Here is a 13933-nt window from a genome sequence, read left to right on the forward strand (position 1 = left end):
GTCAAGTGACTTGCTCAGGGTTACAGAGATAATAAGTGTCTGAGGCCATATTTGAGCTCAGCTTTTCCTGACTCCCACCCCAGAACTCTTTTATCTACTGAGCCTACCTGCCTCAAGTATCAAGGACTCCCTACGTGCCAGGAACCTGTGGGGATACAAGTTCAAAGAATAAAAAGGAGGGATTGCTTACATTCTAATGGGGAAGACGTGTGTGTGTGTGTGTGTGTGTGTGTGTGTGTGTGTGTACATACACACACAATCCAACATAAATATAAAGTGAACAGATACAAATGTATGCAGGGCAGTTTGGGAGGAGGGGTACTAATATTTGGAGGAGGGGGAAGGGGAATCAGGCAAGGCTTCATGGGGGTTGGGTGTGAGGTCAAGGTAAAGAAGGCGTGAATTCCAATCATGGGGCATGGCCAGTACAAAGGCAAAAAGGAAAGATGGGGAGTTCTATGTGAAAAACAGAGAAGGTGAGTTTGACTGTATCCTGGTGTACAAGAGGGGAGTAACTTCTAAGGAGAATGGATAGGTTGGACCAGGCCTTTAAAAGGACTTCTGCAGTATCTAGTCTGACAATTTGTTACTATCTCAAAAGTCACAATTTCCCAGATTGTGTGGGCCTGAAGCAAGGTCAGAGAGGGGAGGGGCCCAGCTAACATGCATAGGCCATAATTTCTTATATCAGTCCCTTATTTTCCCCATCCATTTCTTTCTTTTTTTTTTTTTTTGGTCTTTTTGGAGAGGGGAAGGCAGGGCATTTGGAGTTAAGTGACTTGCCCAAGGTCACACAGCTAATAAGTGTTAAGTGTCTGAGGTTGGTTTTGAACTCAGGTCCTCCTGACTCCAGGACCAGTATGCTATTCATTGTATCACCAAGCTGCCCCCTCCCCATCTGTTTCTTAAGAGGTAAGAATTATGCCCTTTATTTATTTTCTCTTAACTAGCACAGTGCTCTGTACACAGGGGTATGAGGGAAGACTTCATGGTACCTGAACTGAACTTTGAAGAAAGATAGAGGTGTTTAGAAGTGGAAAAGAAGGGGGCATACATTCCAGACCTGGTGAATGGCTTGTATAAACATCAGGAAATGGGAGATTGAATAACAAGATCTAGGAACAAAATGTAGCATTTTGATAGGAATCTAAGAAAGGAAATAGTTTGAAATAAGGTTACAAAGGTATATGATAGCTACATTGAGGAGGGTCTTAAATGCCAGGCTAAGGATTTTGTATTTTTATCTTACTGTTATTGAGGCACCACTGAAGTTTTTTGAGTAGGGAAGTAACATGTTTAGATTTGTGCCTTAGGAAGATTATTTCGGAAGTTGTGTGGAAAATGGATTGGAGAAGGGAGCAATTAGAAGCAAGGAATCCTATTAGACTATTTTATAGTCCAAGCAAGAAGTGATAGAAACCTAGGTCAGGGCTCTGTGAGTGAAGAGAAGGGTGTGACTAGGAGAGGTACTATAGAATGAGAATTGAAAAGATTTGGAAACTGATCATATATGGGGGTGAGGGAGAAGAAAAACATGACAAAATCAGGATTCAATTTGAAGAAAAACTAAAGAGTCAAGAATTAGATTCAATCAGAAAAATTGGAAGAAAACTCTGAGGTTATGAATCTCTGTGCCTGGGAAGATATTGGTGCCCTGAGAAGAAATAAGGAAATTTGAAGGAGCATCCTGGGGAGTGGGGATGGGGATGGTGAATTCTGTTTTTGGATGTGTTGAATTTGAGATGTCTTACAGGACATCATAGCCAATGGGCACATGGTGATGTGTCACTAGAGTTCAGGAAGAAGGTTAGAAATCAACAGAGATTTGGGAATTAGCTAAGTAGAAATGATCTTTGAAATGAATGGATGAAAAGCTTCTATTAAGAGCTTACTTTATGTCAAGCACTGTGCTATGCTGCAGATATAAATGCAGAAAACAAACAATGAGCTAAAAGAGTCCCTTCCCTCAAGGACCTTAGCCTCTAATGGGGAAGACAACACATATGGGACAGTGGTGGCCCAGAGAAAGGAGTTGTGGTCAGGTAAGTCTCAAAGATAGTGAGCAGAACAATTTAGTAGTCAATCAACATACCCTTTTCAGAGGTGATAATAATGTCAACATGATAATGGTTTTCTAACAGGGCAGAAAATGGCAAGGGTCAAGAAAAGGCTGCATCATTCCAGATAGTGCCAGAATGAGTGACCCAGATCCTCCTAGGATGGCTTCTGGTGACTTTGTAGAAAGTGGAATAACTACCAAAGGGACAGCTAGAGAGAAAATCTAATGAGATTTCTTTGTGAGGAGGGGGAAAAAGTAAGATACAGAATAGAGTTGTGGTTGATACCTGTACTGAGGTCATAGAAGATGGATGATAAGGATGGCTGAGAAAGAGTGTTCAGTCTCATAGGAGAACCAGGAGGGAACTGTGTCACAGGCACCAAGGGAGGAGCAAATGTCCAGGAGGAGAATGGTTATCAGTATCAAAAGCTACAGAGGATGAGGACTAAGGAGACGGATGAATGGATTGGTGAGTGCCTTTGGCGGCCCACTATATGTAAGCAAGTTCCAGCTATGACTCACTTTACTTCTTAGGCATCTTCTACCCTGAGCCTTGCCCCCATGCGTGTGCCCTTTCATTCATCTCATTTGCGGGCTGAATCACTTTCTAGCTTTGTTTGTTTGTTTTTTTAACTTCTTTGACGTGGTGACTGCTTTATAACAGTTAAGCTTTTGACAGAAATAATGATAATCAAGGTCAATATCTGTCTTTTACATTGCTGTTTTTCAGCACCAATGACTTATTTGAAAAGATTGTGTTGAAGCTGTTGCAATTATATGGTGTTTTCTTGTCATCTTTAGTTTTTCTTCTAATTAGACACTGATTTTGCCATTTCTTCTAACTCAGTAATGATCTGAGTGCACATAGATTCTCAAATAACTTCCATATCAATAATCATTTACAGTCTCTCAATAGGATCACTTTCATTTTTTTGTGCTATTCATCAGTGCTCACCAAGTCTAGCACCTTTATAGCCATTTTTAATTTAGTCCTAATATGTAGGTGTACCCTTCTCTACTACTTCCTAGACCATTGCTAGATTTAGAGCAAGAATACATAGACTCACTTTACAGAAAAGAAAACTGCGACCCAGAATGGTTAAACAACTTGTCTAACCTCCAACTCTATTCTACAATGTGGTCCTGATATATAAAGGTGAGACTTCTTAGAAGTCTACAAGATATCTGCTTCTTTCATTTCTCCAATGTGAGCCATATTTTCTGTAGCGCCAATGCAAAATTCACAGTACCGACAGTGACTACTGGCATTATGCTAGCATAATTCTGAATCACAAAATATAACAGACTTTCCATATAGAAGACAGAGGCAAGACAGTTATTCAGACACCAGAAAACCAAATCCCAATACCAGGAAACCAAATCTGTCATAGCTACAAAGAAGTTAATACACCATAGCAGAGCAGGGAGCCATACCATCCTTTAGCCTGCCCACAAACAAACACTCACAAACCTAGCTGTCTGCTTGCCTGACATCCTCTCTCTCCCACCATCTAGCTTCTCTGACTCCCAGCTTCCTGTGGGCTCTACTCCATCTTTCAGCAAACTCCTCCCACCATAGACTCCATGTGATTACATTCTGTCCATTAGGGGGCAGGGAAGATCTTCAAATTTCCTTAAGTCTATTAAGGGGCAGGGAAGATCTTCAAATTCCCATTCCCATTACATTTGCCAACATATTTATCATCATCTTCCCCTGAACCCACCTTTTCACTGATGTCACCAGGTATTAACATATGTATATATATATATATATATATATATAGACTTGGTTTAAATAAGTCTACCAAGTTCTTTGTAAAATTTCCCTAATTCTTCATCCTTTGCAATGTAGTTTGGTACATAAATTGTAGTTCTCTTCTTTTTTTTTAATATTTTTTATTTTTCCCCCAATTACATATTAAAACAATTTTTTTAACATTTGGGGTTTTTTTTTAAGTTTGAGTTTCAAATTCTATCCCTCCTTCCCTCTTTCTCCCCCCCCATATTGTAAGCAATTGGATATAGGTTATACATGTACAATCATGTAAAACATTTCCTTATTACTAATTTTGTTCAAGAAGACTCAAATAAAAGAAGAAGAATGAAAGAAAGAAAGTAAAAATAGCATGCTTCAGTCTGCATTCAAATAAAATCAGTACTTTCTCTAGAGGTGGATAGTATGCTTCATAATTAGTCCTTTGGGATTGTCTTGTATTATTGTGTTGCTGAGAATAGCTAAACAATTCACAATTCATTGAACAATATCACTGTTACTGTACATAATGTTCTGTTTCTGTTCACTTCATTTTGCATCAGTTCATGTAAGTCTTTCCAGCTTTTTCTTTAATCGTCCTGCTTGTCATTTCTTATAGCACAATAATATTCTTAGTGGTCTTTTTGCTTATAGGCATCATAAGCAGTACAAGACAGGGAGCCAAAGGATCTCATGAATGGTGTGTTTTATTGGGTACATGATGAAGCCAATACCACTAATCCCTTTGTTTCTCTAAGGGACCTCTGAACTATCCTAAAATTTAGCTGAAACTCTTTGTCTTCTAGTGTCGAGTATTTATGATGTTGAGTATGTATGTTTTATATTCGTGATGTTCAGTCATGGTGTTGAAGATTCATGTGATTCAGTTTTCTCAATTTATTAGCCATTAGTTAAAGATCTCATCTTTATAATAGCAACAGTTAAATTCATGTTGTGATTTCATTGCTACAGGAAACTTCCAGGTAAGGAAACTCCCTCTTTACCAATGCAGATTGGCACCTTCTCTGTAACTTTTAATATTAGAGAATTGCCTGAATAACAAAGAAATTACATTACTTTCCCAGGGTCACACAGTCATCATGTGTCAGATGTTCTTCCTAACTCTGAGGTCAGTTCTTTTTCTATTAGAGTATGATGCTTCTATAAAGTTTTTAGATAGACTAAAATCTGTGGTATTTGTAACATCTTCAGGTGTTTTTTTCTACCATTCTAGTACTATTATGACAGAAAAAGAATGAGGCAGGGAGACACACAGAGCAGAGAACCATTTTTTTCTTTGTTTCATGAGTTACCATGGCCAAAGAACTCAAAATCTCATGGCCAGGTCATGAACCTTTCCATGTTTGGGTTGGTCCTTAGCAGAATCAATCTTTTACAAAGAGATCGGTTTAGATTTGATTTCAGGAAAAACTTCCCAATAATTAGAACTGAGTGAAGGTCAGGTGGGCTGGTTCAGTAGGTGGTGGGTCCCTTTTTATTGGAGGGCTTTAAGCAGATACTGGAAAGCCTCTTCATGGATATAACATGGTGGGGATTTCCTTTGTGTGTGAGTAGGACTAGGGAGCCACTTAAATCCTTTCCAATTCTCCACTTCTGTGATTCTGTGAAGAAATGAGGCTCACAACTTATTGTATTCTGGGTTCATAGCCTTCTCTTTTCTCCCCTCTCAACCTCTATAGCCTGTTTACTCCAAGCTGAACTGGTGAATTATGAGCGAGTCAAGGAGTATTGTCTAAAAGTTCTGAAGAAAGAAGGGGAAAATTTCAAAGCTCTCTACCGATCAGGTGTGGCTTTCTATCACCTGGGGGATTACGACAAGGCCCTCTACTACCTGAAAGAAGCGAGGTCCCGACAACCAACAGGTAAGGCAGACTTGTTTCTTATTGGTTAGCAATAGTAGATTTTTCTGGACTCTTCTTACATAAGGTGGCCTGTTTTCAGGACTAGATAAGGGAGTGATAACAAAGGTTAGGTTGTACCTTTGGAGCTTTTCAGTATGTATTTTTATGAAGGATGGATAAAAGTTTGAGTGCCATTTTGGGGATAGAGAAAACAACTACTTAGCCCTTAAAGGTGGTATAGTATTCCATATCCACTGTATTCTTCTCCCAGCATAACAGACTAGCACCCTGACCCTTAGCTAGCCTAGGTTTCTGAAAAGTGAGAGGTGAGCCCCCTTCATTATTAATTCAAATAATCCTAGAAAAGTTAACTACAGCAATAAGGCTAAAGTCAAAGATATGTGTGTATATATTATATATATATCATCAAAGAGGAGACAAAACTATCTCTGTTTGCAGATGACATGATAGTGTATTTGGAAAATCAGTGAAGAAACCCAATTGAGATGATCAATAATGCCAGCAAGATGGCACTATACAAAATAATGCCACAAAAAGACCATCTTCATTTCTATAGCACAATAACAAAATTTAGGAAATAAGGACAAAGGACACAAAATGTCAGGGAAATAACTATTAAGAAACACACAAGATTTTTATACACACAAACTCAAAATACTCTTTACAGAAATAACAGGATGCTTAAATAATGGGTGAGAGAGAATAATAGCTGGCATTCATATAATGACACTCACTGCTTATAAATGGGCTTTGTCAGTGTAATTACAATGATAATTTATTCAGTCATTTTCAATCATGTCTGACTCTCTGTGACCCCATTTGAAGGCAAAGATACTGGAATGGTTTGTCATTTCCTTCCCTAACTTATTCTATACATGAAGAAACTGAGAAAACTGAGTCAGGGAGACCTGAGTTCAAAATGACAATACTAATTAATTTATAGATTTAGTGTCATACCAATCAAATTATTGAAGTGACAGTTTTTAGAACTGGGGAAAAAACCAGCGGAATTCACTTTGAAGAACTAAAGATATAGAATGCCAAGGGAGATATGAAGAAGAGGAACATAGCATTACCAGACCTCAAATTATATAAGCAGCAGTCATCAAAATTATTTGATACTTGTTTTTAAAATACATACATAAATAATTGAAACAAACCAGATAAGCAAGAGATAGCAGCAATTAAAAGCAGTTGTATTGGATAAATCCAAGAACATAAATTCCTGGAAAGATTTCCTTTTTGACTATAACTGCTGGGAAAAAATGGAAAGTCATTTGGTAGAAATTAGGTTTAAACCAAAAGATTATGCCATGTACTGCAGTAAACCCAATATTGATGCATATCCTGAATATAAAAGGTCATATCATTAAAAAAAATCAAAAGAGAACAAGGTCAACTATGGCAAGAGTAAGAATTCTTTTTTTTTTTTTTTGGAAGGGGAAGGCAAGGCAATTGGGGTTAAGTGATTTGCCCAAGGTCACACAGTTAGTAAGTATCAAGTGTCTGATGCTGGATTTGAACTCAGGTCCTTCTGACTCCAGGGCTGGTGCTGTATTCACTGAGCCACTTAGCTCCCCCAAGAGTCAGAATTCTTAAACCAAACAAATATTAGAGGTGCTTAGAAAAAAGAAAACAGATAAATTTCGAATACATAAAACATTTTTGAATTAATAAAATTAGTGAATCTAGAACTAGAAGAGCAGTGATAGAGTGCGGAAATTTTCATCAAATATAACCAATACAGGACTAACATATAAAATATCACACAAAATTCTGCATAATATATAACACAGATATATAAAACCAGGAGCCATTTGCAACTAGGTAAGTGGCCAAAGGCTACCAAGAGTTTTCAAAATAAGAGTTGCAAACTATAAATAAGAAAAATGTATGCTCCAAATGACTAATAGTCTAATTAATGCAAATTCAAGCAACTCAGTTTTCATTAGGCAAATTGTCAGAGAAGAAAAAAGATAGAAACAGTTGGTGCTGGGGAAGACATGAAGATATAAGCACACTGATTCACGGTCGACGGAGCTGTGAAGTGTTCTACTTGTTCTTGATTTCATTTTGTAATTGTGCAAGAAAAGTGTCTAAACAGCCCATAACATTTAATCCCACTCCTGAGCATACACCTCAAGGAAGCTAAAGGCAGAAAAAGAGGTACAATGGACACCAAAAGATGCGTAGTTGCACTGTGGGAGCAAAGAATTGGAGACAAAGTTGGTGCCCATAATTTGGAGAATGACTGGAAAATAACTTCAATAATGAACGTATGAATGTCCTAGAATAATATTACCCAGTAAGAAATGAAGACAAATGTATGAATGTAATAGAATAATATTATGTAGTAAGAAATGGAGACAAAGAATTCAGAGAAAAATGGGAAGATTTGTATGACCTGATGCAGAGCACATGAATAGATACCAATGACTATTATAGCCAAGAAGGAAGCTGGACTCTGAGTAATGGAAAAAGTCAAAATGAAGGGCCTGGAGAAGTGATAATGAAGCATATTTATCTCTTATAATAGGGAGGTAGGAGAAAATATTTTATAAAATTGGCAGACATGGTCTCTGATTCAGATATTTTACTTTGCTGTTTTTCTTTATCACAAAGAAGGGTTCCTTCTGGAGTAAGGGGTGAAATGACTGTGATTTTAAAATGAAAGGCATCAATAAAATTTTTTTAAAAGGAATAAAGAGAGTTGGGACAGTGAAGATGGGTGGTATAGGATCAGAATTCGTCCTAAGAGATCTAGAGGGAACAGAATTTAGCCTACTCAGTATTTGCATAGGATGAAAATCCCATCATACCAGTCCTGCTGGTTCTTCAAACCTTCTGTGAATTAGTAAACTACATGACAAGGGCCACAGCTATGGCTAAGATGGTTGGGTTGGGTGGTGGTCAGTGATCAGTAGCTGTGGCAAGGGCTGTGGCAAAGGAACGAAAGGGAAGAGAAATTAAAGGGACAAAATGTGTCTGTTTTACAGTCACTGCAGTTGGGATGTATAATTAATTGTAGGTAGACCTGCATAGTCAATAAAGCTGTCATGGTTCCTGCCCTCTGTGAGTTTATATTTAAAGACAATTAAACAGAACAATGCAAACAGACCCAGCCCAACAGAGAAAATATCACCATGACAAGCAGATAGGTCACAGATGTGGGAGGCAAGAGAAGAGAACACCATGAGCCCAGAATGGTGCTGACTCATAGCCTTCTTTCACTATCTTATAGGTGAGAAGGGGACCCTGAAAAAGGAGCTTGGGAAAATGTACTCACCAGAGTCATTTAGCATAACAATTAGCTGGAAGCAAAATATGTGGCCAACAATTGGAGAATGGCTAAATCAATCAATCAATCAACATTTAATAAGCACCAACTTTGTGCCAGACACTATGCTAAGTGCTGGCCTCAAGTAGATTACAGTCTAACGGGAGAGACAACATGCAAACGAATATATACAAAGCAAGCTATATTCAGTATTAATAGGAAATAATTAAAAGAGGGAAGACACTGGCATTAAGAGGGATCAGGGAAGGCTTCCTGTAGAAGGTGGAATTTTAGTTGGGACTTAAAAGAAGCCAAGGAAGTCAGTAATCAGAGCAAAGGAGAGAGAGCATTCCAGGCATGGGGAACAACCAAAGAGAATATGTCCAGATCTGAGAGATGGGGTGTCTTGTTCATGGAACAGCCAGGAGGCCAGTGTCACCAGGTTGCCAGCTGTTGTTGCCATTTAGTCAATTAGTTGTTTCCAGCTATTCATGACTCCATTTGGAATTTTCTTGGCAAAGATACAAGAGTGGTTTGCCATTTCCTTCTCCAGCTTATTTACAGGATGAGGAAACTGGTTACACAGCTAGTAAGTGTTTGAGCTCGGATTTGAAGTCAGATCTTCCTGACTTCAGGGCCAACACTAGCTGCTTTAGATCAAAGAGTATGTGTTGAGGATTAAAGTATAAGAAGACGGGAAAGGTAGGAGGGGGCGAGGGTAGCAATGATTTTGAATGCTAAACAGAGCATTTTGTATTTATTCCTGAAGTTTATTGAGTGGGGTGTGTGTGTGTGTGTGTGTGTGTGTGTGTGTGTCTGTGTGTGTGTGTGATATGATCAAACCTGCATTTTAGGAAAATCACCCTAGTGGCTGAATGGATGATGGAAAAAAGAAGGGAGAGATGCTGAGGACCTGCACTACAGTGGTGGCAGTGTCAGCTCAGAGGAAGGGTTGCATTCAATAGATGTTGCAGAGGTGAAATCAACAGGCCTTGACATCAACTTGGATATGGGGATCCAAAATAGTGAGGAATCCAGGCTGACTCCTAGGTTGCAAGCCTGAGGGTCTAAGAGGAAGGTGTTATCCTCTACAGTAACAGGGAAGGTAGGGGAGGGGAAAGGTTTTAATGCAGAAGATAATGAGTTTCATTTTGGACAGATTGCGTTTAAGATGTCTGAAATGGGGACAACTAGGTAGCACAGTGAATAGAGCACTGGCCCTGGAGTCAGGAGGACCTGAGTTCAAATCCAGCCTCAGACACTTAATACAAAAACCAGCCGTGTGACCTTGGGCAAGTCACTTAACCCCAATTGCCCTACCTTCCCCCTCCAAAAATAAAGATTCCTGAAAGGCAGTTGGAGATACAAGATTGGAGATAAGAAGAGAGATGGGCAGGAAAAGGAAAAGGTTGATTTGAGGATCCTCAGCATAGAGATAGTAATTAAATCCATGGGAGTTAATAAGATCACGGTGAAGTAATATAGAGGGAGAAGAGAAGAGGGCCCAGACAAAATCCTGAGGGACACCTACAGTTAGAGGCCATGGTCTAGAGGATGATCCGAAGAAGTAGTCAGATAGGTTATAGGAGAACCAGGAGAGAGTAGTGTCTCAGAAACCTAGAAAGATGAGAGTATCAAGGAGGAGAGGGTGATCAGCAGTGTCAGAGGTCAAGAAGAATGAGAATGGAGAAAAGACCACTGGGTTTGGCAACTAAGAGATCTTTAGTAACTTTGGAGGGAGCAGTTTTGGTGGAATGATAAGGTCAGAAGCCAGATTGTAAGGGGTTAAGAAGAGAGAAAGTGGAGGACCTATTGTAGATGGCATTTTTGAGAGATTTAGCTACAAATGGCAGAAGAGATGGAGGATGTTAGTTAGCAAGAATGAAAAGATCAAGTAGGATTTTTTTCAGAGTAGAGGAGACATGGGCACATTTGTAGGCGTAGGAAATGAGCCAGTAGAGAAGGAGAAACTGAAAATAAGTGATAAGAGTCAGGTAACAGAGGGGGCAGTCTTTTGCTGTAGACAGGATATAATGGGATCATTAAGTGACAAGTAGAGGGTTAGGAGTAAGGAGCAAGGCCATTTCATCATGTGAAATGGGTGAAGGAGGAGATAGAAACAGAAAGCACCAGAGTGATAGGAGATGAGGAAGAGGAGAGAAGAGAGAGTTCACAGCTTTTCTGTAAAATATAAGGCAGAGTTCTCTGCTAAGAGTTTGGGAGTGGAAAAGGAAAACCATTGGAGATTTGAAGAGGATTTAAGAGGTTTGGTAGAACCATTGTGGAGAGTGGAATAGTGAATTGATAAGAAAGGTATAGCTGGATTGCCTAGCAGCAGTGATGGCCCAGTTGAGTTGGTATAACATAAATTTGTAAATGAACCCAGTCAAAATGGTTGTATAATTTTCTCCACCTTCTTTCAGCAACAGAGGTGTAAACTTGAAGGCAGTAAATGGTGGGAGTGATCCAAGACTGAAGCTTGGCTGAGAGTATTTATCCATAGGATAAGGGAGCTAGAAATGCAAGAAAGGGGGAATGGCAAAGAATTGAATTGATTTACCAAGGAGTCAAGATATGGAGAAGAGGATAGAGTGGCTAGTAGAGGGGAGATGGTCTAGGAGAGAATTGAGAACTCAAGGGATTAGAGTTCGCAGAGTGAAGAAAGAATAGGCTTATATAAAGGAAATCAGAGGGAGAGATGAAAAACTAATAGATTGTAGCTAGATAAAGGAATTTCAGAATTCTTGACCATGGAGATGGTACATTTATGGGTGGTACCAATATCAAAGGTATGACCATTTTTGTGTATTTCTGAGGTGGGGAGTAAGAGTAACTCATGGGAGGTGAGCAGGTTGTAGAACTGAGTAGTTAAAATATTTGAGGGAGAATTAACTTGAATGTTGAAATTCACTAGCATGAGGGCAGGCATTGGAGTGGAGAGAAAAATTGCAAGCCAGGTATCAAACTTATTGAATTGAAAAAGGAATGGGCATGACCTAGGGAATTACCTGACCTTTAAATAGTAGCTATCAGGATTTTGATTGGGTGGTAGATATGAATAGGATAAACCTCAAAAGAAGAAAGATTACTGAATAATGAAGGAAGAGAGAAAACCTGGAAGAAGCAATAGAGAGCAAGGAGTATTACAATTCTTTTATTTTGACCAGTGAGCCAAAGGAATGAGTTAAGATGAAACTAGTACTGTAAAGGGTGGCCAGGGATGATATGTCATCAAGGGAAAGCCAGAAGGAAGGGCCAGGTGGAATTTAGGATGAGGCTTTGGAGTGGGAGGGTTGAGGGATTTGGCAAGGAGGAATCTACTGGAAGGGGGTGTGAAGTGGACTTAGAATGATGATCTACATGAGTTCAGAGTCACTAGAATGTGAAGGGCATGATCAGGTATGATAATGTTCATTGGTGAGTGGAGAGCACCACTTTTCTACCCATAAAGGACTGGTATAGCAAAAGATGAGAGGCCTGAAGTTGAAGGGAGATTTCTTTTTCTTTCACTGGAGTTTCTTGAGATCCCAGTTGGGAAATTGGTCTGGCAACAGGAGATGGAAGATACCTTGTGTTGGTACAAATGGAAGTGGTTGTTTTGGGGCAGATGGAAGATTCCTGACCTCACCCCAAGAAGCCTTTCCTCAGGTAACATGCTGCACCCAGCAGAAGGTAGAAGTCTCAGGATGCTAGTGTACCTGTGGTCTGAAATCTTCTCACCAGAGGAGGATCATATGTAAATGCAGCACCTGCTCTGATTGCTTCCCAAACTTGCATTTATTCACAGATTGGGTATCCAGAAAATGATAGCTACCTCAAGTTCTAGGGGCAATCCTATTACTGTAGCCTTTAAGCCCTCACTAATGTGGTTCTCTTTTATGATTAACCAAAAGACTTAATTAGCTCTTAGCAAGAACAATAGTTACAAAATATTCCCCCTGTAATAATATTCTTCCACAAATTAAGCACATTATGCTCAGGGAGAGTTGACTTAGAGTGTTATTGAAGTATACATGTAGGATACACATATGGCAAAGGCAGCCACAACTTCTGGTACTGAAGGGCCTGGACATCCTTTCTCTTTTTGTAGAGTCCTCACATGGCTCTTCTTGAGTGGAGCATCTCTGTTGGGTGGGATGCTCAATTGAATTTTCTGGATTTCCTCTTATCTACAATTCAATTCTTAATTGCCAGGCCTAGGTCCTGCTTTTCACTTAGGTGACTTTCTCCCTTTTCTCAAATGTGAAAACTTGTATTGAGTGATGCAGAGGGAAGAAAGCAGAGTCAAAAGAACAATAAATGCAGTACCTATAGGAACATAAATGTTGCACTGTCTTGGCATTATAAAGAAGATTGGGATGCTAGAGATGATGGGAATTCACCTACACCATCCTGACTTCCTTGGTGATGCTCACAACATAAATAAAGGAAATATTGAGAGGCAACAAAATTCTGGTTAAACAAAACTATCCATATTAGTATCATACTATCAGAGTTAGGCAATGTAGCATAGTGGATAGAGAGATGGTCATGGAGTCAGGAAGACCTGAGTTGATCTGAGAATGGGAGAGAACTCAGAGTCTATTCAGTCTAAACTCCTCATTTTGCAAACAAGAAAACTGATACCTAGAGAGATTAAGTACCAGAGTGTTACAGATAGTGTCAAAGGTAGGATTTTAACACAGATTCTCTGACTTGAGCAATATTAGCTTGGTGATCATGGGCAAATAAATCACATACCCTCTTAGTGTCCAAGATACCTCTTTAAGTCTATAAGTTGCAGAAAAAGTTGACATCTGCATCAGTAGATGGATTTTCCACAGTGGGAGCTCCTTACACTAACAAAAATCAAAGTCAAATCCACATCCAGAGAAAGACCTCCAGAGTCTGAATGCAGATTGAACCAAACTACTTTCTCTCTCTCTCTCTCTCTCTCTCTCTCTCTCTCTCTCTCTCTCTCT

General features: G+C 39.3%; 1 protein-coding gene across 1 annotated transcript in view; it reads left to right on the forward strand.

Annotated features, from left to right (window-relative positions):
* TTC9 (tetratricopeptide repeat domain 9) overlaps positions 1-13933 on the forward strand; it is a 59077-nt gene that overhangs the window by 32253 nt on the left and 12891 nt on the right. Inside the window, exon 2 of the mRNA XM_069092077.1 lies at positions 5513-5695. Coding sequence (XP_068948178.1) covers positions 5513-5695 — 183 coding nt within the window. The remainder of the gene's footprint in view (positions 1-5512; positions 5696-13933) is intronic.

The sequence above is a fragment of the Petaurus breviceps genome, unplaced genomic scaffold (genome assembly GCF_028583685.1).
Source record: "Petaurus breviceps papuanus isolate PSGF00001 unplaced genomic scaffold, PetGlider_PUasm1.0 189, whole genome shotgun sequence".
Taxonomy (NCBI): Eukaryota; Metazoa; Chordata; class Mammalia; order Diprotodontia; family Petauridae; genus Petaurus; species Petaurus breviceps.